Below are 27,403 nucleotides of genomic sequence, written 5' to 3'. Positions count from 1 at the left end.
ATCTCAGATTGACTGAATCAATCAAGCAGGAATCATGAAAATAAGTTTATTAAGAAAATACATGCTTTGTGTAGCGTGTACACTGATGTCTTCCGCAGTTTAAATGACATGAGCCAGCCCTATGTTAATATTTTGTTAAAGTTGCATCCTAATATTGTATAGCAGCAGGACACAATGTACGATGCTCTTAGAATGTACAGGCACAACTGCAGGATCTTGATCCTTTTGCCACAGTTCAAAACAGAGGCTGTTCACTGCAGAACCAGTGGGTGGAGCTAGATGTCTAGCTCCTCCTCTCCAAACACAAGGGGCGGGGCTTGGTATTCTAGCCACACCCTATCCTTTTAGGTCCACAGATGTGGAGATGGATGTCATTTGGCTCTGCAGTGAGCACCACTTGTTTAAAGCGATACAACAGTTCTCCTCTGTCAGATGACTTTGCTCCCAGATCACAGGTCATTCAGTCTCTAAGGACTACGTACAAAACAAACGGAGTGCAATGTTTTTTGAAAAAAATATAAAACTCATTTCACCCCATTTCATAAGTAAACAATACCGTAAGGCTGATAATGCTACCAAGTCTGTTTTTTTGTCAGTAGCCAAATCCCTTTTTTTTCTCAGTGGAACGTAATATCAGCAGACCAAACTTTTTCCATGATAAATTATACATCACAACCACATTGCTTACATTTGTACTTAAAGCACATACTACACATAAGTAAGGTCTAAATAAATATTTTGACATTGGCTGTGGTTTCTGCCCCCTCAATGGAAAAAAATAGTGAATGTGTGAAATAGTCACGCAAAATAATCTCTAAAAAAGATGATATACAGCAAGCTTTTATAGCGTTTGTCTTTACACAGTGAACTTTGTCTTACAAATGTACACTACCATTCAAAAATTTGGTAATTTATTTTTAATACGCCTTTCGAGGCCAATTTACAATGCACCTATCCACCTTATTCTCTTATTCTAACTCGAAAGTAAGCCTATGGGCAAGACTTCTGGTTCCTTAGCTGCTATACGGATATAATGAGAATAAAAATGTGCAGTAAATGGTAAAACTGTTTGCACTATAAACCAGTGTGTTCATAATTAAGATAATACATTAAAATAATATAGTAAGACACACCAATTTGCAATATCAAGCAGCAAAACAAGCTGTTTTACACAGCTAAAAATAGTGGGACGTGGATGAGACTGGAAGCCAGACCCATAAAATGTACAAATGGCTGCGCCCGCTCTTACAGCAAAAATAAGGTGGATAGATGCAGACTAACTCAGATGTTCCTAGGACCGACAAATACGGACTCAACATGTTCAACCGGCGAAAAACGAGCGATGACCAACAGACAAACAAACTGGTCCAACAAAACCTGACAAATACGTCTGCTGCCGTTTGTCTGTGTCTGAAACATTTCTGATTATTGTTAAAAACAATAAACATGTTTGTGAAAACCATGATACCTGTATATTTTTGTCTATTCGAGGAATAGAACGTTCAAAAGAACAGGATTTGTTTTAAAAAAACAAACAAAAAAAATATCTAACTGACCCTTTAAACAGTAGTGTACATATTTTCATCTACAAAAAGTGTAGTAATCTCAACTCCATGTAACATTTTACCAGTTTTTTCACACAGAACTACCACAGAAAATTAGAAAAGGTGCTGACACATGGAGTTTCTATATGTATCAGGTGGCATTTACACCAAATCTGACTAAAACATCCAAACACTTGATATCAACTTGATCTCAAATACTTACCACTTATCCAAAGGCAATAGTGCATTTTAGTTGTAAACACCTGCAGATTGTACCATCTGAACAACATCAAATTAATAGTGCTTTAAGTGCTTCTCCACAGTCGTACCATTATAGGGTAAAAGCATTAAAAAATTCATATGGCATCTTATAGATGTGACAATGTGTTTGTGGATGATATAAAATCTCTGGCCTTCTAGACTGACTATATGTGAGCTACAAAGGCAATGCAACTGAATTCAACCCAGGTGATATGAGCTTGAGCAATAATCCAGCTCTTCACATTTGCTTCAAAATCAATTATTTGAAGACCAAACTTGACATTAGACTATCACAGTGCCACAAAACCAAATTGTCTGAGTTTTACCCATCTACAGTTCACTTATTTTTATGCCTTGATTGATCCAGTGACTTTTCATATTGGCAAACCTTGTAATGGCATTTCACAGTCATCGTAACTCCCTTAGGCCTCATCGCTTGTGGCACTGAGACTCTCTTCCTGCTCTAACCTGCTGTTGGGACCCACAGGTGAGGTCACGTTCAGGTAGCCTATCTCAGTGGACTGTGAAACGGGAACAGATGAGGAGATCTCCAGGCTCTTCACTCCAGACTCAACCACTTTGACTTTGCGAATGGCATCCAATATTCCCCATGAGTCACAAAGACCAGGCTGAGGACTGAAGCAAGATGCAATATAAGATGTCATCATTTGTTTACTGAGAAAATAGAAATGTTCTGTAACAATGTAAAATTTTCTTTGCATACAAATGTATTGCCCTATTGGTAGTCATGTTGCTGTGTAAGCAAGGTCAGAAAGCTCTCCGATTTAATCAAAAATATCTTAATTTGTGTTCTGAAGATGAATGAAGTAATTTTAATTTTTTGGGTGAACTATTCCTTTAAGTACTAGTGTTTGTAATACTGTAACCCCAAATGTTGTGTACTATGTATTTTTTAATTGGACTAGATTTAGCAATAGAAATACTGAGTAAGTTGGAAAACAGAATATGATATTTCTGAATTATACCTTGGAGTTGATGTCCGAAGCTGGCCATCAGGATGAGCTCCAGAAGGAAACATTTTCTTGACCTCCTAAAACAGAAAGACAAAATTGTAGCATCAGTGCGATCCAAAGGATCAAAAATGTTTATATAAATACTAATAAAAAGTACAACAACTGCTAAATAAACTTGTACCTCAACAGTACACAGCGACTGAAGGTTTCTCAATGCGCGATCTAAAATTCCTATCTGATTGGCCAGTGTTAGGGTTTTTTCTTGCAGCTGTTTATTCTCCATCTCCAAAAATTTAACTCTAAGAGAGTACAGGATAAATATATAGTTAGAATGTTTCTGTGCGTTCCTGATAGCTGAAGAGCATTTGAGATCTTTACCTCTGCTGGATAGTAGTTGCGGTTCTCATTCCATTATTTCCCATCTCCTCAGCTTCACTTATGCGCTGTAGAAGTTCTCGTCTCTCTAGAAGGAGCTGGTCATTTTCTTCTGTCACAGTCCTAATCCAGTCCTTCTCCTGCTCGTAGCGCAATACACACATGATGAAGTACAAGTTACAGATGTTGTGGTAAAGGTCAGGTGTGAAAACACTCACTTTCTCTGAGAGACTTGCTGCAAGAGCCAGATCGTTCTCTAGCTGCTGGATCCTATGCTCATGTTGGGTGACTGTCTTCATGAAGATCTGTTTAGCTCTGCGCAGCTTGGTTTTGTGCTGAGACTGCTTCTCATTGTATCTCCTGCAGATACAATGATTATCACCATTTCACATTAACTCATATTAATCGCATGTAATATTTGTTCTTGACTACAGTGTCCACCCAGTTAAGAATGATACCTGATATTGGTGTCAAGTTGTTGAACGACCAGCTTCAGTTCCTCCTGTAGTCTCTCAGACTCATGCTGGGAAGACAGCAGTTGTTCTTCTAGCCTGTGGTAGCTCTTCTGACTGTTTCTCTGCTGCAGGACACATTGGTAGTTTGGTCAGGAGCTCCACATCATTTCAGTAGAATTCAGATTCCCTTTCAACCCACAAACCTCTTCTCTAGTCGTGTTAAGTTCACTCTCCAGCACCTGCAGACGTGTCTCCAGCTCTTGTGTGCGGTGAGACATTTCAGAGCTGGTGCGTGTCAGAGTCGCCTCCTTCGCCCGCAATGAGCGCACCTGCTGCTGGAGTTCCTCATCTTTTTGCTCAAGTAATTTCCTGTCAGGAAACAGAGGGTTGTGTTAAAGTCCACTACAAGTATATTGGCTTGAGACCTGTGTTATTTTAGTTCATTTTTTGTTATTTAAACATGATTAAGTAAAGAATATGTTCATTAATATGGCAATTTAACAAACCAGGAATGAGTTAAAAGAAACTGATATAAGACTGATGGTAAAGCATGGTATTTTTTATTTAGTACTGACCTGAATAAGATATTTCACATAAAATACCTTTACATATAGTCCACAAAAGAAAATAATAGAATAATAAACTGCCTGCTGTTCTTCAGAAAAATCCTTCAGGTCTCACAAATTCTTTTTTTTAGCATTTTTGTGTATTTGAACCCTTTCCAACAATAACTGTATGATTTTGAGATCCATCTTTTTATACTGAGGGCAACTGAGTAACTTGTATGCAAATATTACAGAAGGTTCAAACGCTAACTGATGCTCCAAATTATGCATTAAGAGCCAGGGGTGTAAACTTTTGAACAGAATGAAGATGTGTACATTTTTCTTATTTTGCCTAATTATCATTTTTTATTATTTAATACTGCCCTTTAGAAGCTACAGAAGATACTTACATGTTTTCCAGAAGACAAAGTAAGTTACATTTATCCTGATCTTCAAATTTCAAAAGTTTTCACCCTCCGGCTCTTAATGCATCATGTTTCTTTCTGAAGCATCAGTGAGCATTTGAACATTTGTTCAGTGTAAAAAAAAAAAAAAAATGGGTCTCAAAATCATACAGTCATTATTGGAAGGGGTTCAAATACACAGAAATGCTGAAAAACCAAAGAATTTGTGGGACCTGAAAGATTTTTCTGAAGAACTGTTCAGGAAAAACAAAGGACTCATGAACAACTATCACTAAACAAACAAAAACAAAAAAAAACAGCTGTGGATCATTCAGGTAACAATACAGTATTAATAATCAAGCGTATGTAAACTTTTGAACAGGGTCATTTTTATAATAATATAATTCTTTTGTTGTCAAAAAAACTGTTGACTAAATACGACAAAGAATAAAAAGGACATTTGACACAGGACTATATTAAAAAATGTCTGCCAAACACTACTTGTGACGCAGTGACCTGTCTGACCTTTGTAGTTGCTCCTCTTGCAGTCGGGCTCTGAGGGCAGAAAGGTTATCAGACATGTCTCTGGTGTCTCTTTCCAGTTTGCTGGTCTCTCCCGATCTGGCCTCCTCTAGACGCAGCTGGTGCAGCGTGTTCTTCAGTTGCTGCTGGAGTTCTACAACCTACAAAGATGATAAATTAACATGTTCTTCTAAACTGATTTACCACTGAAGAATTTCAATCTGCTGTAAACAGACCTTCTTGTCGGCAGCAATCACACGTGCTCTCTCTGAATTAAGCTCCTCCATCAAGCTGCTTTTAGTCTGTCGGTTCTGAGTGCTTCTGGCCACCTCCAGCTCCAGATCTCTGACCCTCTGCTGGAGTCTCTCCAGCTCTGCCACCTGTCCTGCTGCACTCCCATCCAGCTGGGCTACTTTGGCCTGAGCCTGCTTCAGCTCCGCACACAGCTTTCAGGAACAGAAAAATAAGGTTTTTGAGCATTAAAATTAACGGAATGATTTTCATACACTACCAGTCAAACGTTTTTAAACAGTAAGATTTTAAATGTTTTTTAAAGAAGTCTCCTCTGCTCACCAAGTCTGTATTTATTTGATCCAAAGTACAGCAAAAACAGTAACATTTTGAAATATTTTTACTATTTAAAACAACTGTTTGCTATTTGAATATATTTTTAATGTGATTTATTCCTGTGAAGCTGAATTTTTAGCATCATTACTCCAGTCACATGATCCTTCAGAAATCATTCTAATATTTTGATTTGCTGCTCAAAAACATTATTATTAGCATTTATCTGAAATAGAAATCTTTTGTAACATTATAAATGTCTTTATTATTAATGTCTATTATGTCTATTATGGATCTTTCTATTCATCAAAGAAACCTGAAAAAACGTTTTAAATATTGATAATAATAATAATAATAATAAATGTTTCTTGAACAGCAAATCAGCATATTAGAATGATTTCTGACAGATCTTGTGACACTGAAAATTTAGCTTTGATCACAGGAATACATTTTAAAATATATTGAAATAGAAAGCAGTTATTTTAAATAGTAATATTTTACAATATTATTGCTATTGTTGTAATTTGGATCAAGTAAATGCAGGCTTGGTGAGCAAAAGAGACTAAAAAAAAAAAAAAAAAACATTAAAAATCTTTAAAAAAAACTTTTGACTGGTACTGTACATTTTAAGTGTAAGTTTAAGTGTAAAAAAACTTTTCCGGCACAACTTTGTTGCATATGTTTTTTACCTTAATCTTCTCCTGGTCTAGGAGTGCATTGTGTCTCTTAAGGTCTAGATTTCTCTCTCTCTCATAGCGCAGTTCTCGCTCTGCAGAAGTGAAAAGATGCTGGGTTCTCTGAAGGTCCTGTCTTAGCTGTTTGTTCTCCTCTCCCTTCTGTTGTAGGAGTGAGTCTTGAGCCTGTGGACAACCATATTATGGTCATTTTATGCATGGCAAACAAGTAGAACATAAAAAACAAGTGTTATAATTAAATTATCCAAGTTCTAAGAGTATTTTGTGCATAAATAAACGTAAAAATGAATGTGAATATGCTTGTATGCTTGACTGGAGAGCAGGTCTGACCTTAGCCCGGGCTTGAGCTTCACTGATCTGGGCCTGCAGAGCCAGCTGGTGTTGGCCGGCCAGCTGTCTCTCCTCCTCCAGGGTGGAGTGTAGCTTAATCATCTCTGACTTCACACAGGCCAGCTATAGGAGCAGCACATTACATCACATAGTTGATTCCAAACCTTACCAGCAATGCTGCCCCTAACAATCCACAGGGTCAAACAGTCATTGCTGACAAAGGAGTCTTACCCGACAAAGCCCATCATCTTCTGCAGTTGACTTGTGGTTGGCCATGGGCTCTTGTGATGCTTTGGGTATCTGCTCTCTGGCATACTGGAGCTGCTGTTTCACATGCAGGAGCTCCAGACTGAGTCTCTCCCTCTCGCCGTCAGTCTGAAGCCTCTCGTGGGCTTTCTCGCTGAGCTCCTTTTGTAGCTGCATCACATGCCCACGCTTCTCCATCAGCTCATCCCTAACACATAGACACAGTACATCTTATGACATGCTTTCTACAGAGACCAGGAGCTTATACTGAAGATGGTATAATGTCAACTATACTGGACAATAAATGTCGTACAGAAATGAAAATGAAGGAAAATAGTGATGTATCCATGACAAAGTTTCTTACCTTAAAGTATTGTGCTCTTTTTCCAGTCGAGTCAGTTCTGTTCTCAGCTTGTCCACCATGGAATTAAGCTCTGCCACCTGTCCCCTGCTGTCTTTCAGGTCCTCTTCAGTCCGGCTGTTCTCTGTCTGAAGTGTCAGGTTGTCCTGGAGTCGTGTCTGAGCACGCTCCAACTGGGCCACCTGCAGTACAAACAGAGCCTCAGTATTTGCAAGCCACAAGAATTACACAGCATCCTAACAACAAATGGATTGTATTATTTGCGAAATAATAATTTAAAAGACTAGTTCACTTCCAGAATAAAAATATACAGATAATGTACTCACCCCATTGTCATCCAAGGTGTTTATGTCTTTCTTTCTTTAGTCGTAAAGAAATTATGTTTTTTGAGGAAAACATTTTAGGAATTATCTCCATATAGTGGACTTCTATAGTGCCCGTGAAATTGAATGCCCAAAATGCCATTTCAATGCAGCTTCAAATGGCTCTAAACAATCCCGGCCAAGGAATAAGGGTCTTATCTAGTGAAACGATCGGTCATTTATACACTACCAGTCAAATGTTTGGACACACTTCCCCATTAAAGAGAATGGGGAAGTGTGTCCAAACTTTTGACTGGTAGTGTATACATTATCTACTTTTTAACCTCAAATGCTCCTCTTGTCTAGCTCTGCATGCACTCTGGTTCAATACAGTTAGGGTATGTCGCAAAACTCCCTTCTCATTTTCTCCTCCAACTTCAAAATCGTCCAATATCACTGCAAAAGTACTGACCCAGTGTTTACAAAGTGAACGTGCAAATAAGGTCAAACGCCCTTTACAAAAAATGGTGAAACAGCAATGTAGGACGACTTTGAAGTTGGAGGAGAAAATGAGATGGGAGGTTTTTGACCTACCCTAACTGTATTGAACCGGAGTACACAGAATACAGATGCATATCACAGAGGTATACAAGACGTGCATTTGAGGTTAAAAAGTATATACATTTTTATTTTTTGTAGAAAATGGCTGATCGTTTCGCTAGATAAGCCACTTATATTCCGGCTGGGAGCCCTTTGAAGCTGTATTTAAACTGCATTCTGGAAGTTCAAACTCGTGGGCACCACTGAAGTCCACTATATTGAGATAATTCCTGAAATGTTTTCCTCAAAGAACATTATTTCTTTACCACTGAAGAAAATAAAGACATGAACGTCTTGGCTGACAATGATTTTTGTTTTGAAAGTGAACTACTCCTTTAATGACCATAATTTTATTACCTTTTCTTCCAAAATTCCCTTTTCTCCTTTAATCTGTGTGAGGTTCTTGTTAAGCATCTTCCCTTGTCGACATTCTACCTCTAGTCTCTGGACATCAACACGTAATTTCTGCAGCTCCTCATGGTCTCTTTGCATAACCTGTTAACCAAAGAACCATGTGGCATTTATGGTTTCGGATCACTTTATTATAACTTTTCTAAACAAATTCATACTGCAATAGAAATAATAAACAACTTTCCAGGACTTTTAAATGTGTATTTTATAATGAGTCATGTGTGACAATGACATTACCTCCTTTTCTGTTTTGAGAGCAGCCTTGGCTACAGACAGATCCACCTCCAGCTGTTTCCTCCAACCTTTTTCTTCAGCAAGACGTCCCTCGAGGAACTTAAGTCTTTCTTGTACACTTTCGCTAAGCTTTGAATTAAAGGATGACAATCATCATTTATATCAATATCAAATCGGAAAAAATAGTTTTTCCTACCTCACAATCAAAAGGTATAAGGAAGGGGCTTTTTCACTTTTCTTAAAGGTCCTCCGAAGTACTTTGAAACTGCATTATTCTATGTGTTGACATAACTTCAACTGAAACAGGAAGACGGGGCGGGACATATCTGGCAGTCCCGGCCCCTTTTTTAAATGACCTGTTACATTTTATTTATAACACAGCTTGAGCCAAAACCGTTGAGCTTGGTAAAGCTGCATTTTCCAGTGTATGATAGCCACAATCCATATCATCCATTTCGATATTAAATATAGCATTCTGTGTTAAATTCAAATGGATCTGATACGTTTTGTGGTCTGCGCTGATTTTCACATATGAATGTCGTTATGCTATTGTGTGTCTGGACCTGAGCAGACTGTGGCTGTATCCGAAATCGCCCCCTATACCCTATTCACTATTCCCTACATTAGTCCACTCGTACAGTTCACTTGAAGGAGTGAATGAAAACGAGTGAGTGAATTCGGACACTAAGTGCACCGGAAGGACTGCCGCTTTTGCATAGTATTGCTTACTGTTTAACAATCATTTAAAACGGACAGTTCGAGTAGTAAGATTAAAGGATTTATCTTGAACTATGTCAAGGAGTTTATGTATAAACCTTGGTTAAACAATTTAATAATCAATTTACAACAGATTTGTACCTGTGTTGTACGCTGCATTACGCAGTGGACGAGCGCATTGTAAAATGAACAGATGGATGATTCAGCTGCGGGCGCCATCGTCTGGAGAGACGCGGGAATTCAGTCGGCGCGCGACTATCACAGTGCATTATGGGTTATCTCTAGCTGTTGAGCGTACATTGGTTGTACACTCGTTTTTGCGGTGCATTGTGGGATTGAATGAGTGCACTCGAGAATGTCCACTATGGTTTCGAACACCACTTAAAATGTCTGTCCCCTCAAATAGTGCACTATTTGAGGGTATAGGGGGCGATTTCGGATACAGCCTGTGTGCGCATGACACAGTTTTAAACCAGACTTCATTCGCCCCAACGGAAAGTATATTTAGACTGCCTGAATTGTTCCGTATCCCCTATATAATGCACAACGTGCCATTCACCGTACAGAAAATATAAATTTTGTGAACAAGTGACCGATCTCAGCAGCAGCTTCAGCATCAATTTATAGTGTAGGGGGAAGGACACTTCAGATTCTAAAGGGCATTTGATTGGACAAAAAAGTTTGATGAGAAGCTGAAGCACAGGTGAACAAAATCGTTGATCCTATTGGTGGAAGTTAGAGACTGTAAGTTTTAAGTGCTTATATCATATCATTTTTTCATTGTTTCAGAGCACACTAGCTTATAGATAATCTTAAGACTAACATATTCATACTAAAAGCCAAAGAATTTCATTTTGATTTCATGGGGACTTTAACCTACCTCAGAGTCAGTCCCACGAACCTGATCTTCATCCTTTTTCTCAGGTTTCTTACTATTCCTCTTACTCAGTTCTTCCTCTATACTTTTAATCTAGAACCAAAATCAGAGTCACTCTCAACATTCAGGTGATTACTTATGAATCTCAGCCTCATGTCGATGAATAAAAGCGCACCTTTCTCTGTAACCCCTCTATCTCACACTCATGTCGCTCCCGCTCCTCTTTCGCTGCATTTTGTGCCTCCCCCAGCAGTGCCTCCAGCTCTTCATTGCGCTCCACCAGCTCCTCATGCTCCCGCTGCTGCTTTTGGAACCTCCTCTCCAGCTCTCGCAGACGACTGTCCTTATCTTCAGACTCTCTCCGACACCTGTCGACACACAACTGCCATATTAGCAACTTTAAAGAGTGGAAGCAAAGACACATATAACTTTCAGTACTACAAAAAATCACCTTTTGTGGATTATCTCATCCTCTACATCCAGTGATGCATCAGGATTGACATTACTCCCAACACCCTAAAAAAAAAAAGTGCTCTCAAATGAAACTATTCAATCCAAGCAAACTAGTGTTGTTAAAGAAGACAGTAATAGTATTCATATCTACCGGTGTAGAGTGTATTTTATTGTGTTCTAATGTTACGCCGACCCCTTGATCCGAGTGCAGCTTTGATTGTTCAACCTGTGGCACACCCAACATGGCAAATTATATCTGTCCAGTTTTTGTAAAAAAAAAAAAAAAAAAAACTACCTAGAAATAAATACAATTTTGTAAACAATTATTCTTGCCAGTTTAAGAAGAGTCCTCCTTTCTGTGTCCAGGGAGCGAACTCTATCTCTCAGCACACAAATCTCACTATCTAGTCTTTCATTTCGTTCCTTGGCCTTCTGCAGCTCCACCATATCTGTCAAACATTGGGATTAAAACTAGTAATGTTGATGGTTTGTCTGGTTTGTTCTGTTGTAATGTACAGCATTTTTGTCTACACTGCAATTTTATTAAGTGTTTTATAAATAAACTTGAATATAGTCATAAACCAAGAGCAAATGTGAGAGGTTTTTAAAGAGACACGTCATATCTTGCTGCAGTATCAGACACAATCTCACCACACTGTTTAAGCTTGTCCACTTCCTGTTTTAACTGCTCCACCTCTTCCCCAGTTTTCTGCAGGTCAGGTACTGAAATGAAAATTTAGTTCTGCTGAGTTTACATTACACACTAAGGCAAAATAGCAAACTAAATTTAGATTTTTACATTTTCTAAAGACAATGTGAGTGATGCTTAGTCATGTAAATGTGAATACGTTTTTTTTTTTTTTTTTGTATGGCTTGCCAGTTGCTTAAAAATTATAAGTACTAAGGATGCACAATATATTAGAAACATACTGGTTGATGGTAAAGGTTTTTTAATTGTATCGGTATCAGTTAATATTCAATATTTAATTGTTCACGCTTTTCATGACTTTTTATGTACTTTTTACACTAAAATTACATTACTGATAATGTAATCTAATGCTCAATTAAACGTTTTTTCTTTTTTTAAATAACTGTTAAATGTAATTTTAAGCAAATCTCAAAATAAATGTCCATTTCTATACAGTACATATTATAATTTTGATGTCTAAATTCACATTAGCAATTACAAAATACTGACTTTAATTTTTAAGGCTTTTACTTTTATTTACACTACTGTTGAAACATTTGGGGTCGGGTTTTCTAAGTTAAAAAAAAAAAAAAATTTAGCATTTTTATTTAGCAAGGACACATTTAATTGAGAAAAATTTAAAGTAAAGACATGTAATGTTACAAAATATTTCCATTTCAGATAAATGCTGTTGAACTTTCTATTCATCAAAGAATCCTGAAATGTAAAAAATGTAACACTGCCGTCCAAAAATTTAGGATTAGTACGATTTTTTATGTTTTTTTAATGGAGTCTTCTTATGATCACCAAGGCAATATTTATTTGATAAAAAAAATATAGAAAAAAAACAGTAATATTGTGAAATATTATTGCAATTTCTCACATTGGTTTCCTATTTTAATATATATTTAAAATATTTTGAATAAACACTGTCCTTTTTCACTTTTTATTTACCAAAACTATCACAGGTCCCAAAAATATTAAGCAGCACAACTGTTTCCAACATTAATAAATCAGCATATTAGAATGATTTCTGAAAGATCATGTGACACTGAAGACTGGAGTAATGATGCTGAAAATTCAGCTTTGCATCACAGGAATAAATTATATTTTGAAGTATATTTAAATAGAAAACTGTAATTTCAAACTTTAATAACAGTTCACATTTTACAGTTTTTACTATATTTTAGATCAAATAAATGTATCCTTAAGAGAATCTTTTTTTGAACGGTACTATATATAGACAACAATAGTATAAAAGTATACTATAGAATTTTAATATCATTCATTTATCAATTACCTGCCATAATATGAAAATAATTATCAACAGCTGATATCAGCCAGAATTTTACTACTACAGCATCACTAATAATTACTATTAGAGCTTTGTTAAACTAAATGCTGAATTTACTTACCACACATGGTTTGGAGTTTACGAGCGAGATCTAGTTCATCCGTCAGGTGGCGAATCTCTTTATGTGCCATAGCAAGACGACTCGATGCCTCTTCCAGATCCCTCTCCAGCCTCTGGCGCTCTGTACGTTCTTTATTGAACGCTTCACTGTGATCCTACAGGTAACAGAGCTTTCAGTGAGACATAACCCTGGTTGCAATGGCTGGACAAGCAAGGAACATGTCAGCATCCATGCGTTTTTAACATGCATGAGCCACAGAACACAGGTGAAGCTGAATGTGGATCACACTCCAGCGTGAACAGAGTTTAATAGGCAGCTGCTCCCTTATAACCATGAGAAACAACTGTAACAGCCTCTGGTTAGTAACCACCCTGAAAGAAAGCGGTCCATAGTGCTGTTAGGATCCAGGGTGAAAATAAGAGAAGTTATTGTGATCATGCTAAGCTGAGCATGTGAGAAGATGTCGTTATTCTCTGCTTTGTGTTCAACCAAGGCATGCATAATTTCATGAGGTGACCACAGAGCTGCCCTAATCTGGATCATCCTCTCAAGGACAATATGGAAGGTTCCACCCCGCTTGATTTACACTTCTGTCAAGCCTTTTGTATGAGTCCAATCGAAACGTACAGAAAGGTTCTGTGCTCTTAGTGTTGCCTTGCGCACACCAAAGAACTTCCTCCAAGGACTTTGAACTGGTGACTCCTGTCCATTTAGGGAGGGACAAATAATCAGGAGAAATTATGATGCAGAAAATATATAGAAAAAAGCAATGAGAAACTTAAATATAGATAAATGGCATATAATGTCAGCATGGTCCTTTTGAAGTTGATTCTCATGGAACACTCTGAGATGATCTCACCTTATTCATGTTTTCCTTTTGCTGTCTGAGTTCCCCTTCCAATGCGTGACGCATATGATCCAGCTCTTCCTGATTTCCATAAGAGAGGAAATATTAAAATGACCATAAAACTAATGAGCCACGACTGAGGTATTACTTTTATTACTATACTTTACATACACTTGATTCTTAATGCTGTGTTGTTACCTGAATGATCCATAGCTGTTTTTTTTTTTGTTTGTTTATGAGTGCCTTGTTTGTCCTGAACAGTTAAACTGCCTATTGTTCTTCAGAAAAATCCTTCAGGTCCCACTAATTATTTGGTTATTTAGCATTTTTGTTTATTTGAACCCTTTTCAACAATGACTGCATGCTTTTGGGATCCATCTTTTCACACTGTGGACAACTGAGTGACTCATATGCAACTATTACAGAAGATTCAAATGCTCACTGATGCTCCAGAAGAAGAAAAAAACAATGCATTAACAGCCAGGGGGTGAAAACTTTTTGAATTTGAAGATCAGGGTAAATTTCACTTATTTAGTCTTCTGGGAAACATGTAAGTATCTTCTGTAGCTTCTAAAGGGCAGTACTAAATGAAAAAATATGATATTTAGGCAAAATAAGAAAAATGTACACATCTTCATTCTGTTCAAAAGTTTACACCCCTAGTTCTTAATGCATCGTGTTTCCTTCTGAAGCATCAGTGAGCGTTTGAACCTTCTGTAATAGTTGCATGAGTCCCTCAGTTGTCCTCAGTGTGAAAAGATGGATTTCAAAGTCATACAGTCATTGGTTTTTCAGCAGTTCTGTGTATTAGAACTCTTTTCAACAAAGAACTTTTGGGACCTGAAAGATTTTTCTGATTTTTTTAACTGCAGGACAAATAAGGGACTCATGGACAACTATTACTAAAAAAACAGCTGTGGATCATTCAGGTAACAACACAGTATTAAGAACAAGTGTATGTAAACATTTTGAATTTTATTTTTATAAATTCAACTATTATTTTCTCTTGTGGACTATATGTAAACATTTTTTATGTGAATTATCTTATTCAGGTCAGTACTAAATAAAAAATAACATGCATTTTGTATGATCCCACTTATTTTTGTCAAATAATTAACATTTTGAACATTCTATAAGGTGTATGTAAACTTTTGACTTTCAACTGTATTTCATATTTAATATTATCATATTAATATGTACATTTTATTTCATCCAAAGTGCATTAAAGTTAGCATTTTCTGTATCGTAAATAAAACGTAGATATTTTATAATGGTCTACCTGTTGACCTACAACCTTATGAACTGAAATAAGGTTGTATTTCTCATAGTACCTGTAGATGCACTTCTCTGAGGTTGCCGGTGAGGGTCTGGGTGTCCAGCTTTCTTTCCGCAGCCTCCAGTCTCTCCAAGAGAGTGACTCTCTCCACCAGCAGATAGGCCACCTGCTCACTGGCACTGCTCTGGCTGATCTCTGCTAGACCCTCCTGCTCCAACATCTCCACCACCTCCTTACACTGGGAGTCTGACACATACAACATGACTAAAGACCACTTACTTGACTATAGGACATTGTGCAGAATACAAGACCTATGCTCTTAACTGAATACTAGCATACCTGACCATACATTGTTGTTTGCAGTAAATAAACTATTTTTTCACCTCCAAAATAAAGTGATTTTGTATTTTAATCCAATTCTACATTTAAGAAAGTTGTCTTGTTATTATGAAATAAAATTGAAACAAAAAAAATGTTGATTAAAAATGTTAAATAAAAATCAGTAAATCGATAACTAAAGAGAAATATAAAAAAAACTAAATAAGAAAATATTCATGGTAAAAGATGCATTTATCTTCCAAGCATTATTATGGCAGTGAATGGCTGTTGAAATTTTGAAGTCCAATAAAGTGCATCCATCAATCATAAAAAAGTGCTCCACGCAGATCCAAGGGGTTAATAAAGGTCTTGTGATGCAAAAGAAAACCAATCTCCTCTTTTCCCTATATTGAAATCCTCCAACATTTCTCTTTACAAATCCTCGTTTTGTACTTTTAATTTGTGACGGGTGTTTTGTTTTGCTTTCTCCTCATGTTCGTCACTTCTGTGTTGGCCAACATCATCCATTGGAATGCCACTCTCTCGAGTATGTGAGTACGACAGTTAGCGAAAGCTAGAGATTACAGTTTATAAAGTGGATAAATGCATCAAATTACTTCAGATCGCTTTTATTAAACCCCCCAGAGCCATATGGAATACTTTTTATGATGGATTGATGCACTTTATTGGACTTCAAAAAATCAATAGACATTCACTGTCATTATAAAACTTGGAAGAGCCAGGACATTTTTTTATTATAACTCCAATTCTATTCGTCTGAAAAAAAGAAAGTCATATACATCTAAAAAGGCTTGAGGGCGAGTAAATCATGGATAGATTTTTATTTTTTGGTGACTGGGTGATCTCTTTAACAAAATTATTAAAACAAACTAAAGTTAAAATGAAAATATACGAAATTAAAAGTTAACTCAATTTCAATAAATACTCTAATAGTTCATAAATAATATTAAAATACACTGGTAAAAGCATCTTAACTCTTGGTTGTCAGATCAAATGAGAGAAGAAAATTGTGGCTGATTTTACTTTCAGGTTCAGATCCAGCCAAGCACAATGCATTGTGGGATACAGTATTCTACACAGCTAACTCTATTATATACTAAAGATTTGACAAACATAGTAGCTGATCTACAAGTTCTATGCATGCATACTATTACAAACTGTGCACACTGAAAAACACTGTATGCATACTTATATTTAGTACAACAGTATGCATAATGCAGAAATAGTATGAGTAGCATGCAACCAAACTACTCACTGACCAAACTCAGACTTAAATTAAAAGTATGCTAAAACCAATATGAGTTAAAACTCACCTTGTTGGTGTTTCATTAGCGCGAGCTCAGCACGGAGTTGCTCGTTGTCACGTTCGTACTCCGCCGTAAGAGATTCCCGCTCCTCCAGCATGTTTCGAATATGCTCCACGTAATTTTCCACCTTGAAAAAAACCCATCAAACACAGCTCAGCAAAGGCATTAGCTACAGAAGCAGTTTGTTTTGGTCAGGAAACAGTGTCTTCATGTTACAGTGTTGATGAGGGAGACCATCATTAGCTATTCTTTAGGGTGGGTGGATGCCGGCCTGCCATCTGCTGGCTCACCTCTCTCATCTCGCTGGCCTGCTGTGTGCGCAAAGTCTGCAGGTCTTCAGTGGCTGTGGTCAGGCTGCCCTCGCTGCGCTGGAGCAAATGCCACAGGTGCAGCTCACGCTCCTCTGCTGAAGCCTCAGGGGACACACCGTCCCCCTGCAAGCGGAGGGTGAGCCTGTCCAGCTCCTTTTCCTTAGAAGGAAACAAAACAATGAGTCTTCTTTTTTTCTTGATGAGGCCTGGGTTACCCGATACCGTCTTCAACACTCTGTCACCCTGTCAACAGCACATCTAATTGGTTGGTGTTAAGTATGACTCAAAAGATGCCTAATATCTCACTATACTGTATCATTAAGCTGAATTGTTGTAAATGGGGGCTTAGGACCTTCTGGGGGCCATCAAACTTTTTAAATGGTCTGCAAAATGCTTTAAAGGTGCAGTGTGTAGATTTTTGCGGCATCTAGCGGTGAGGTTGTGAATTGCAACCAACGACTCCGTCCTCCGCTCACCCCTCCCTTTACAGAAACTACAGCAGCCGACACGGGATTAAGATGTCGTGCTTTTAGACAGCAAAGAATAATGAAGTTTCTTTTAAAACGTAAATTAGGGAATTAGATTTACTTGATAATTCAATAAAACGATGTTATTGTGAATATTACTGTTACTTGTTCATCATTGTGTCAGTGTTTTTTCGCTAGAACAACAGTGATGAAACGCGATCTGTAGAGCAGTTTGTCCGTTTAGGGCTACTGTAGTTCTCTTTCAAACATTCATTCGGTATCTCACTATGGGAAACGCCTCAGGCGTGACCAATCCTGGAAGCACCAATTACACCACGTCTGTCAGTTGACAGACCAATCACAACAGTGATGCGGGAGTCCCGCCTCCCCAATATATATCACTGCATAATGGTCCGTACCTCATTCTCGTTCTCTTCCCCGTGAAGATCTTGGAAGATATATTTCTCTATACTCGTTTCCAGGATTAGCTGCTTAACTGTTCAAAGACGAGCCGTTAAGGTACGTTGCGAACGCAGTTCATTCTTAAAAGCGAGGATTTTTATTTTATTTTCTTTTTTCTCTTACCGTCACGGTGAGAGTTGTTGCTAAAGCACATACGAGCGAATTAACGTGTTACGACGAATTCTCTAGTTTGGCTTTTCTAAGACCCGTTGTGGTGTACTTAGCGACTGAATGGCAAATTGTAATGTTCCTAGCGAGGGCGCGAAGGGTAAAGACACCCCGCGCCCTTGTGCTTGCGGAGCCATGATTTCAGAAAAAGATTCTCACCCTTTGTGCATTGTATGCTTGGGGGTGAGACATGCTACAGCGGCACTCGCGAATCCCGAGTGTTGCCCGCACTGTTCCATTTTCCCGTCAAGGGTTCTGGAAAGAAGGGTTCGGGTAGCGGCCACTAGTAAGGGGGACCCATCTCTTTCGCCCCCGAACATGGTGGAAATCAAACAGCCGCCTACGTCATGCAGCTGGGGCGACTTCATGGACGAAGTCTCTCCCGAGCTCCCTCCTCTTTTCCCGATCTTAGCAGACGAAAGGGAAGAGGAGGAGGACGATGACGAAGCTATCGCCCGTCTATTGGAGGAGGATGGGGAGGATGATGAGGACGACGCGATTCTTCCGTCGACTCCCTCCCGTCCGGAGAGCGCGTTAAGCGAAGGATCCCCTGCCTCAGCTCAGGTGGAGCTCGACCTGCTTGAAATGTGCAGGCGGGCGGCGGCTAAACTTTCTATTGATTGGCCGTCGCAGCAAACGGGCCAGGGTACGGAGAGAGATCTATATGACGGCAAACGACTACCGTCGCGTGCCCCGGCTACCAAGCAGGTCATTCCCGCGGTCCCTGCGTGCGTTTCAGAAATGAAGCGTTTCTGGGACAAACCCTTTTCACACAGGGTCCCTGTGAAAGGATTTTCCAGACTGGATGTGCAGAACATGGAGGAGCTAGGGATGTCAAATCCCTCTCCTGTTGAGCTGTCGGTGGCACATCATCTTAATCCTAATCGCAAAGCAGCCTTTTCGTCTGCCTCAGCTTCACTGCCAGGACGTACTGAGCGCCTAACAGCCTCAGTTTTTCAGAAGATTTATCGCTCCTCTGCTCTGGCAGTGAGGGCTCTTAATGCCACCTCTCTCCTCACTGCTTATCAGGCAGAGCTCATGGAGGAGATGGGGAGGCAAATGGATGCTGGGTCCCCAAACCCAGCCCTTTGGGAAGAGATCTGTGTTATTGCAGATCTCAACCTAAGAACTTCCAGAGGTGCAGTCCAGAGCTGCGGCCGCAGCATGGGCTTGGCGGTGGTTGGTGAGCGAGCCCTCTGGCTGGGACTTTCAGGGCTGTCTGACAGAGAGAAGGTTGATTTTTTGGATGCTCCGGTGGAGCCCAAAGCCCTTTTCGGTGCAGCAGTCACAGCGATGCGCCAGCGGTGTGATCTGAGGAAACAAGAAGGAGAGGCTTTCCAAGCTTGCCTCCCCCGAAAACCCTTTCCTAAGGGTCCTCCATCAGCTCGCCCCAGTTTTGACGCCCCTCTGAGGAGTGGTCAGACGGTTTTTAGGAGCCCCAGACCTCCTCAGCCGCAGCAGTCTGATTCACAGCCTAAGCCAGCACAGCCAAAGGGGAAACCTTCTTTTGCTGCAGCGGCAGCCAGGCATAGACCGGCAAACCCTCAGGGAGGGAAGAAACGCCGGGCAACCTAACCAGCTTAAAGGGTCTGGACACAGGGACGAGCAACAGCACTCTCGGAGTATCTGTTGTCATCCTCCCTCAAAGAGAGTGGTTCTTTTCTCCCCCTCCTGCCAAGAGAATGCGTTGGACTCGGGATCCGTTCAAGAAAATGTCAAAAAGTTATTTTTTGACCAGTTCAGCTGTGGAGTTGGCACCAGTTCCCCCAGTGCCCCACAAAAAATTCTCCCCCCTCCACCCAGGGTACCACATGGAAAAGTGGAGTGGAGTTCACAAGAGAATATTTGTGTTGTAAAAATAAACAAATTCCCTGTGCATCCAGGCAGTTGGCCGAGGGCACAGCAAGGTTTGAAAATAAAAACACACAAAAAATCAAAACTACTCAATCCAGAGCTGCAATCCCCAGCTCCCCCGCTAGATGGCGTGGCAGCGCCATTAGTGGGCAAGGGCTGCAGCGGTCCGCTCGCGCTTCACGCGGAGAGCTGGCGCGCATGCGCAGTACATCCATGGGTTCTGTCCACGATAATTCGGGGTTATCGTCTGCAGTTTGCGGTAAAACCACCGGTGTTCAACAGTGTGTTGATGTCAACCGCAGAAGGGAACTCAGCTCAGGTTCTAGAGGAAGAAATAGCCTCTTTATTAAAAAAAAGGGCAGTTCGGATTGTGCCGCCGGAGGACAGCCATCAGGGTTTTTACTCCCGGTACTTTCTCATTCCCAAGAGAGGGGGAGGTCTCCGTCCTATTCTGGATTTGCGGATCCTCAACAAACACCTCAGAAAATACAACTTCAAAATGCCCACATTCAAAACGCTGTCACATTTTATTCACGAGAAAGACTGGTTCACCTCAGTCGATCTGGAAGATGCATATTTCCATATAGACATCTACCCGGCACACAGGAAATTCCTCAGGTTTGCCTATCAGGGCACAGCCTACGAATTTACAACTGTTCCTTTCGGGCTCTCATTGGCCCCACGGACGTTTTGCAAATGCATAGAAGCGGCTCTATCACCGCTGAGGACAGCGGGTCTGAGAGTGTCAGCTTATCTGGACGATCTCCTTCTCTGCTCTCCATCACGGCAGCAAGCGGAGACAGATACGAAGATGCTTGTGTCTCATTTGACAAGCTTAGGTTTCAAAATAAACGAGACAAAAAGCTGCCTGATGCCCACACAGGAAATAGTTTATCTAGGCCTCAGACTGAACTCAGATCAGTATCAAGCGTTTCTGTCAGAGGAGCGCATCAGGTCAATTCGCAGCTGTCTATCCCTTTTTCAAGAAGGGAGCAAAGTCCCATTCAGACTGTGTTTGCGCCTTCTGGGGCTAATGGCTTCAACAGTCTCTGTTATTCCGTTGGGGCTGCTGCGAATGAGAGAGTTTCAGAATTGGACAGCGGCTCAACATTTATGTCCAAAACGCCACCTCAACCGCAAAGTGACGGTGTCAGCACTTTGCGTGCGTGCTCTCCGTTACTGGAGAAACCGCTCGTTCCTCGAATCCGGGACTCCGCTGGGGGTAGTTTCTGTGAGGAAGGTGGTAACGACGGACGCGTCGCTCTCAGGCTGGGGCGCAGTGTGCGAGGGCAGAATAGCGAAAGGGAAATGGCCCGCCTCGCTGAAATGCGCGCACATAAATTATCTGGAACTATTAACAGTGTTTCTAGCGTTGAAACATTTTGTGCAGTTTCTGTGGAACCACCACGTTCTGATCAGATCAGACAACACAACCGCGGTGGCATATATAAATCGCCAAGGAGGCACACGTTCTCCTCGGCTTCACAGTTTGGCACAGAAACTGATTGTATGGGGCAGGAAACATTTTCATTCATTACGGGCAACACACGTCCCGGGAATAATGAATACGGGGGCGGATCTCCTGTCCAGGGGGAATCCTCGGTACGGAGAATGGACACTCCACCCTCAGGTAGTGGGTCAGTTGTGGAAGAGATTCGGCCGCGCGGCCGTAGATCTCTTTGCATCGCACGAAAACAATCGCTGCCCTCTATTCTTCTCGCTAGCGCGAGACGGTGCGCCTATGGGTGTGGATGCTCTAGCGTACCCATGGCCAAACGTACTGCTTTACGCATTCCCTCCGCTAAGTCTGATCATACCAACTCTAAGAAGGGTAAAACAGTACGGCCACTCAGTCATACTGATTGCCCCGAACTGGCCGGGGAAACTGTGGCTGACGGAGATAACTCAGCTCTTAGTCGACCAGCCCTGGCCTCTTCCGCTGCGCAGAGACCTTCTCTCACAAGCGCGCGGGGAGATATTTCACCCCGCCCCGGACAAAGTTGCTCTTTGGGCTTGGCCCGTGAAAGGTTGAACCTAAATGCTACAGGGCTACCCCCGAGGGTGATTGAAACAATTCAGAACGCGAGGGCTGCCTCGACGCGCTCTGCCTACGATAGAAAATGGAATGTTTTCGAGCAATGGTGCTCGCATAAGCGCATTGTCCCTTTTCTCTGTTCGGTCGCAGATGTGTTATGTTTTCTGCAAGAACTTCTGGATAAAGGTAGAGCTTTTTCTACCGTTAAGGTGTATCTTGCGGCGATATCAGCATGTCATATGGGTATTGATAATAACACTATGGGTCAACACCCTTTGGTATGCAGATTTATGAGAGGTGCACGGCGTTTGAACAGAGTGTCAAAACCTCTGATTCTGCCATGGGACCTGTCTGTGGTCCTTAACGCACTATCTTGTGCACCTTTTGAACCTATAGACAGCAGCGATCTAAAGCTCCTTTCGCTAAAGACCGCTTTATTACTGGCTCTGTCAACTGCAAAACGGATTAGTGAACTGCATGCTTTGTCGGTTCATAACTCCTGTATGCAGTTCGCTATGGATTGCTCGAGAGTGTCGCTCAAGACCAATCCAGCGTTTGTGCCTAAGGTGAGTGATTCAGCTCTAGCCTGTAATCAAGTGGATTTAATTGCTTTTCATCCGCCTCCTTTTTCGTCACCAGAAGAAGAGCGGCTTCATTGTTTGTGCCCTGTCCGTGCGTTGCGTTGCTATGTAAACAGAACGAAAACGCTGCGGAAGAGTAGTCAGTTATTTGTCTCATGGGCTAATTCTCATAAGGGTAAACCTATTTCCCGGCAGCGCCTGTCCCACTGGGTAGTTGAAGCTATTATAGTGGGATATAACAGCAGGGGTCTTGAGGCACCAGGGGGTCTTAAAGCCCATAGTACCCGAGGGTTGTCCACCTCGTGGGCGTTGTTTAAGGGCGTTTCAGTTCCAGACATTTGTGCTGCGGCGAGTTGGGCTTCGCCACACACTTTTGTCAGATTTTACAGGTTGGACGTTACAGAGCCGTCCTTGGCTCATTCCGTCCTAAGTGTGTAAAAATAATAATAATAAATTACATGTCTCCATTATATCAGGCGAATAATGGGGGACTTAAATTCTTAATTTCTTACAGTCGTCACAGAGTTGGTTGACATGCCTTTTTGGAACAGTATATCTGCAATTCGGGAGTTGTCTATATCCCATAGTGAGATACCGAATGAATGTTTGAAAGAGAACTTTAGGTTACTCATGTAACCCCGGTTCTCTGATAACATGAGTGAGGTATCTCACCATACTTCCCTCCTTGCAGTAGCACGGGGAAGAGATATGCTGAGAATGAGGTACGGACCATTATGCAGTGATATATATTGGGGAGGCGGGACTCCCGCATCACTGTTGTGATTGGTCTGTCAACTGACAGACGTGGTGTAATTGGTGCTTCCAGGATTGGTCATGCCTGAGGCGTTTCCCATAGTGAGATACCTCACTCATGTTATCAGAGAACCGGGGTTACATGAGTAACCTAAAGAAACATAATGTCGCTTCCATGTGAGGGGACCCGCGGTGTATGTAGATATAAACTGATAATTCTAAGTTAATAAAAACATAATGGCTCATTACGTAAGGTCTTTATACACCCCTGAAAACATAGTTATGTATATTATATTGCATTTCTGTCTAGAGATAATCTTAAATATTACACATTGCACCTTTATGAACCAGGGTTCCCAGTCCAGGAAAACCTGGATATACACTACCAGTCAAATGTTTTTGAACAGTAAGATTTTTTTAATGTTCGTCTGCACACCAAGCCTGCAATTTTGTTTGAAAAGAGTACATTTTTTATATTTTTACTAATTAAAATGACAGTTTTCTATTTGAATATGTTTTAAAATGTAATTTAAAAGCTGAATTTTAGCATCATTACTCAAATCACATGATCCTTTAGAAATCATTCTAATATTCTGATTTGCTACTCAAAACACATTTATTAGTTTTATTATTAATATATTTCTTAATATATTTTTTAATATTATGTTGAAAACAGCTGAGTAGATTTCAGGGTTCTTTGATGAATTGAAAGTTCAAAAGAACAGCATTTATCTGAAATAGAAATCTTTTGTAACATTTTATTTATTAACATTTTTTATCAATGTCTTTATCATCACTTTTGATCCCATTTAAAGCATCCTTGCTAAATAAAAAAATAAAAATATATACTGACTCCAAGATATTACAAAAGCTTTTTATTTTTAGATAAATGCTGATCTTTGGATCTTTCTATTCATCAAAGAGTCTTGAAAAAATGTAATCAACTGTTTTAAATATTGATAATAATAATAATAATAAATGCTTTTTTTTTCAGTTTTTATTGCAAAGAGATACAAGTCACAACATCTGTTTACACATTTGTCACTTTCACAGCATTTACGACTTAAATTCCCTAATCAGGGGAAAAATTATCAAAAAGTTTCTCATGACAATAACAATCAATATATCTCTTTGAAGATAAAACATAGGTTCTATAACAAAAAAACATTCGGTTCAATAAATGTTTCTTCTTAAGCAGCAAATCAGCATATTAGAATAATTTCAGAAGGATCATGTGACACTTAAGACTGGAGTAATGATGCTGAAAATGTAGCTTTTATTACAGAAATAAATTACATTTTAAAATATATTCAAATAGAAAGCAGTTATTTCAAATAGTAAAAATATTAATTTTACTGCTTTTGCTGTATTTTGGATCAAATAAATGCAAGCTTTGTGAGCAGAAGAGAATTATTGAAAAAGCATTAAAAATCTTACAGTTCAAAAACTTTTGACTGGTAGTGTATGATACGGTGCCCGCGAGGGGACACCTTCGGTTCACTTATGTTTGTCGTGGCCACGACATATAAACTCGTGGGAACGTGATATTATGTCGTGGCCACGAGATATTAATTCGTGGGAACGTCATATTAACTCGTGGGAACGTGATATTATGTCGTGGCCACGAGATCATCTTGTCGAGGTAACGACATCCTTATGTCGTGGCCACAACATAATATCATGTTCCCACGAGTTTATATGTCGTGGCCACGACAAACATAAGTGAACCGAAGGTGTCCCCTGGCGGGCACCGTAGTACGAGTATATTTTAAATGCAAGATTTCTAGACAGGGAATTAAAAATAATAATAATAATAATAATAATAATAATAGAATCATGAAAATTTCTATGATGAATATCTATTTTTAGATCAAGCTCTAAATATTTTCAGTAACATTTGCTGAGAAAAATGTCTTTTGAAATTATTATTTTTTTAAATCTTATTCCATAATCACAAGAAAAATATAAATGATAAAAACAGAAGAAATTTTTATTTCAATATAATTTGGATATAGTGGTAAATCTTTACAACAGGGTTCATAGGTTAACATGAACTAAGAATGAACAATATTTCTTCAGCATGTATTAATCTTAATGTTAATTTCAGAAGCAGTGTTTGTTAACATTAGGTAAAGCACTTTGAACGAACAAACTATGAACAACTATATTTGTATTAACTAACATTAACAAAGATCAATAAATAGTGTAATAAATGTATTGTTCATTGTTTGTTCAAGTTATGTTAACAAATGTTCAACAAATGTCACCTTATTGTGCTGCCAATATAGTTATTTTATATTGACAGCATAATTAAAAAGCAAGTAGTTTTGTTATTACAGCAGAAGTGCCAGAAATATTTTAGCCTACATGGGTGACCTTTAAATGCTTTTGTGGACAAATGGGGGCCTTAGAGTCCAAAAGGCTGAAACTTTCTGTAATACCATTTAAGCAGAGATACAAGAAGAAATATTGTGTGTAGGATCTTGGAGTTACATTAAAGTTATTTCATTAGATGTATTAATAAAGTACAGATTATTACACCTGTTGGAATTAAAACAACTGCCAAAGTCTATTTTTTGTATAATACAAACATATTACATGGTCTTCACTAACTTTTCATGCATATGCCATATTTATAAACATAAAAATGACGACACCATACCTCTCTTTTTTCCATGGCCGATTACAGCTCAACTGGAGTCCGTGCATCACTTGCAAATTAGCCAAGAGTTTTTATGGGAACAAAGTTTAGATTGTGGTTTCCAGCATTTGCCTCCGCCCATGGCAGTCTCTGACCTAATCATCACTTCATTATAAAAAAGAAAAGCATAAAACATAACTCAACGTGTTATTGAAGTTTGCATGCCTTCAAATTGAACACAATACAGTTTAAGCAGAAACCTTTATATAAGAAATGACCACACGTGATCTTCTGCATAATCCAAAATCCATTATCACCCGTCATCAAATGTTTCTTTCAGATATTCATGATTTCTCTGCAGTCACGGGTGTATTTGACAGGAATATTGTTGGTTCGAGCTTTACTGGCTTTTTACTGCAATATAAAAAGTTTCCTAACCCAAGCAACAGTCCAGTCCGCTAACTTTGGCTAGCGGGCTAGTTCGCAGGTATTACGCACAAGCTTCTTTTCATATTCTCCAGACGGTTGTTAAAAATAAAACAAATTACGATTGTCGTTGTCCTTCAAAATCGATTTGAAACAGTTAATGAGGTCTGTCTGTTTGCAAATATTGATGCAACAGTAGAGTGTCGTACCTCCCGAGGCCTACCAAGTGTTTTGTTGCAGCTGCTCTCAATAGCTTGTACCGAGCGCCTAGGCAACGGGTTAAACCATTATGGACGAAAAAGGGAGCGAAGGATGAGCTGAGAAGTTAAGGTTTTACATCAGACCAGGAGATGGCGGTGTTTGCTCTATAAATCAATAAGCAACCGAAAAGTAAACTGTAGACACAACATTGAATACTAAAAAAAAGTAGGTCATAAATTTTTTAATTATTCTCAATAATTTCCACCGATAAACCACCGAGGGGAAAAATTTATATGTTTTCCAAGGCTGTCATACCAGTCATAGTCTAAGGGTCAATTTTTTGAAACGGAGATTGATACATAATCTGAAAACTGCATAAATGTGACCCTGGACCACAAAACCAGTCATAAGGTTAAATTTGACAAAACTGAGATTTATACATCATATGGAAGCTCAATAAATAAGCTTTCTATTGATGTATGATTTGTTAGGATAGGACAATATTTGGCTGAGATACATCTATTTGAAATCAGAAATCTGAGGATGCAAAAAAAAATCAAAAAGACTGAGAAAATCACCTTTAAAGTTGTCCAAATTAGGTTCTTAACAATGCATATTACAAATCAAAAATTAAATTTTGATATGTTTACAGTAGGAATTTTACAAAAAATCTTCATGGAACATGAACTTTACTTAATTTCTTAATGATTTTTGGCATAAAAGAAAAATAAAAAATTTTGACCCATGCAATGTATTTTTGGC

General features: G+C 39.3%; 1 protein-coding gene across 1 annotated transcript; it reads right to left on the bottom strand.

The window, feature by feature from the left end:
* Positions 1-32: 32 nt before the first annotated feature.
* Positions 33-26,628, bottom strand: ccdc30 (coiled-coil domain containing 30). Its single transcript, XM_073822672.1, has 28 exons — positions 26,275-26,628; positions 26,036-26,179; positions 17,033-17,212; positions 16,749-16,869; positions 15,152-15,342; positions 13,833-13,901; positions 12,974-13,127; positions 11,522-11,593; positions 11,204-11,319; positions 11,022-11,120; positions 10,869-10,933; positions 10,593-10,785; positions 10,421-10,510; positions 8,827-8,952; positions 8,536-8,673; positions 7,280-7,458; positions 6,901-7,123; positions 6,670-6,792; positions 6,334-6,504; positions 5,317-5,526; positions 5,084-5,241; positions 3,813-3,978; positions 3,613-3,734; positions 3,373-3,514; positions 3,158-3,294; positions 2,961-3,078; positions 2,792-2,856; positions 33-2,441 (listed from the first exon to the last, which is right to left on the bottom strand). Exons 2-28 carry the CDS (start codon positions 26,048-26,050, stop codon positions 2,228-2,230), a joined length of 3,657 nt encoding a protein of 1,218 aa, XP_073678773.1. The 5' UTR covers positions 26,051-26,179; positions 26,275-26,628; the 3' UTR covers positions 33-2,227.
* Between the last annotated feature and the right edge of the window lie 775 nt (positions 26,629-27,403).

The sequence above is a fragment of the Garra rufa genome, chromosome 18 (genome assembly GCF_049309525.1).
Source record: "Garra rufa chromosome 18, GarRuf1.0, whole genome shotgun sequence".
Classification (NCBI taxonomy): Eukaryota; Metazoa; Chordata; class Actinopteri; order Cypriniformes; family Cyprinidae; genus Garra; species Garra rufa.
The sequence above is the reverse complement of the archived record's forward strand: the minus strand, read 5'-3'. Positions and strand labels throughout refer to the sequence as shown.

What these genes read in the sequence shown, in the direction of transcription:
- ccdc30 (XM_073822672.1), bottom strand. An exon ending in GCTAATGAAACACCAACAAG is followed by an intron (nt 15,343 to 16,748) that starts GTGAGTTTTAAC and finishes TGTATGTGTCAG; the next exon opens with ACTCCCAGTGTAAGGAGGTG. An exon ending in GATGAGATAATCCACAAAAG is followed by an intron (nt 10,786 to 10,868) that starts GTGATTTTTTGT and finishes GTGTGTCGACAG; the next exon opens with GTGTCGGAGAGAGTCTGAAG.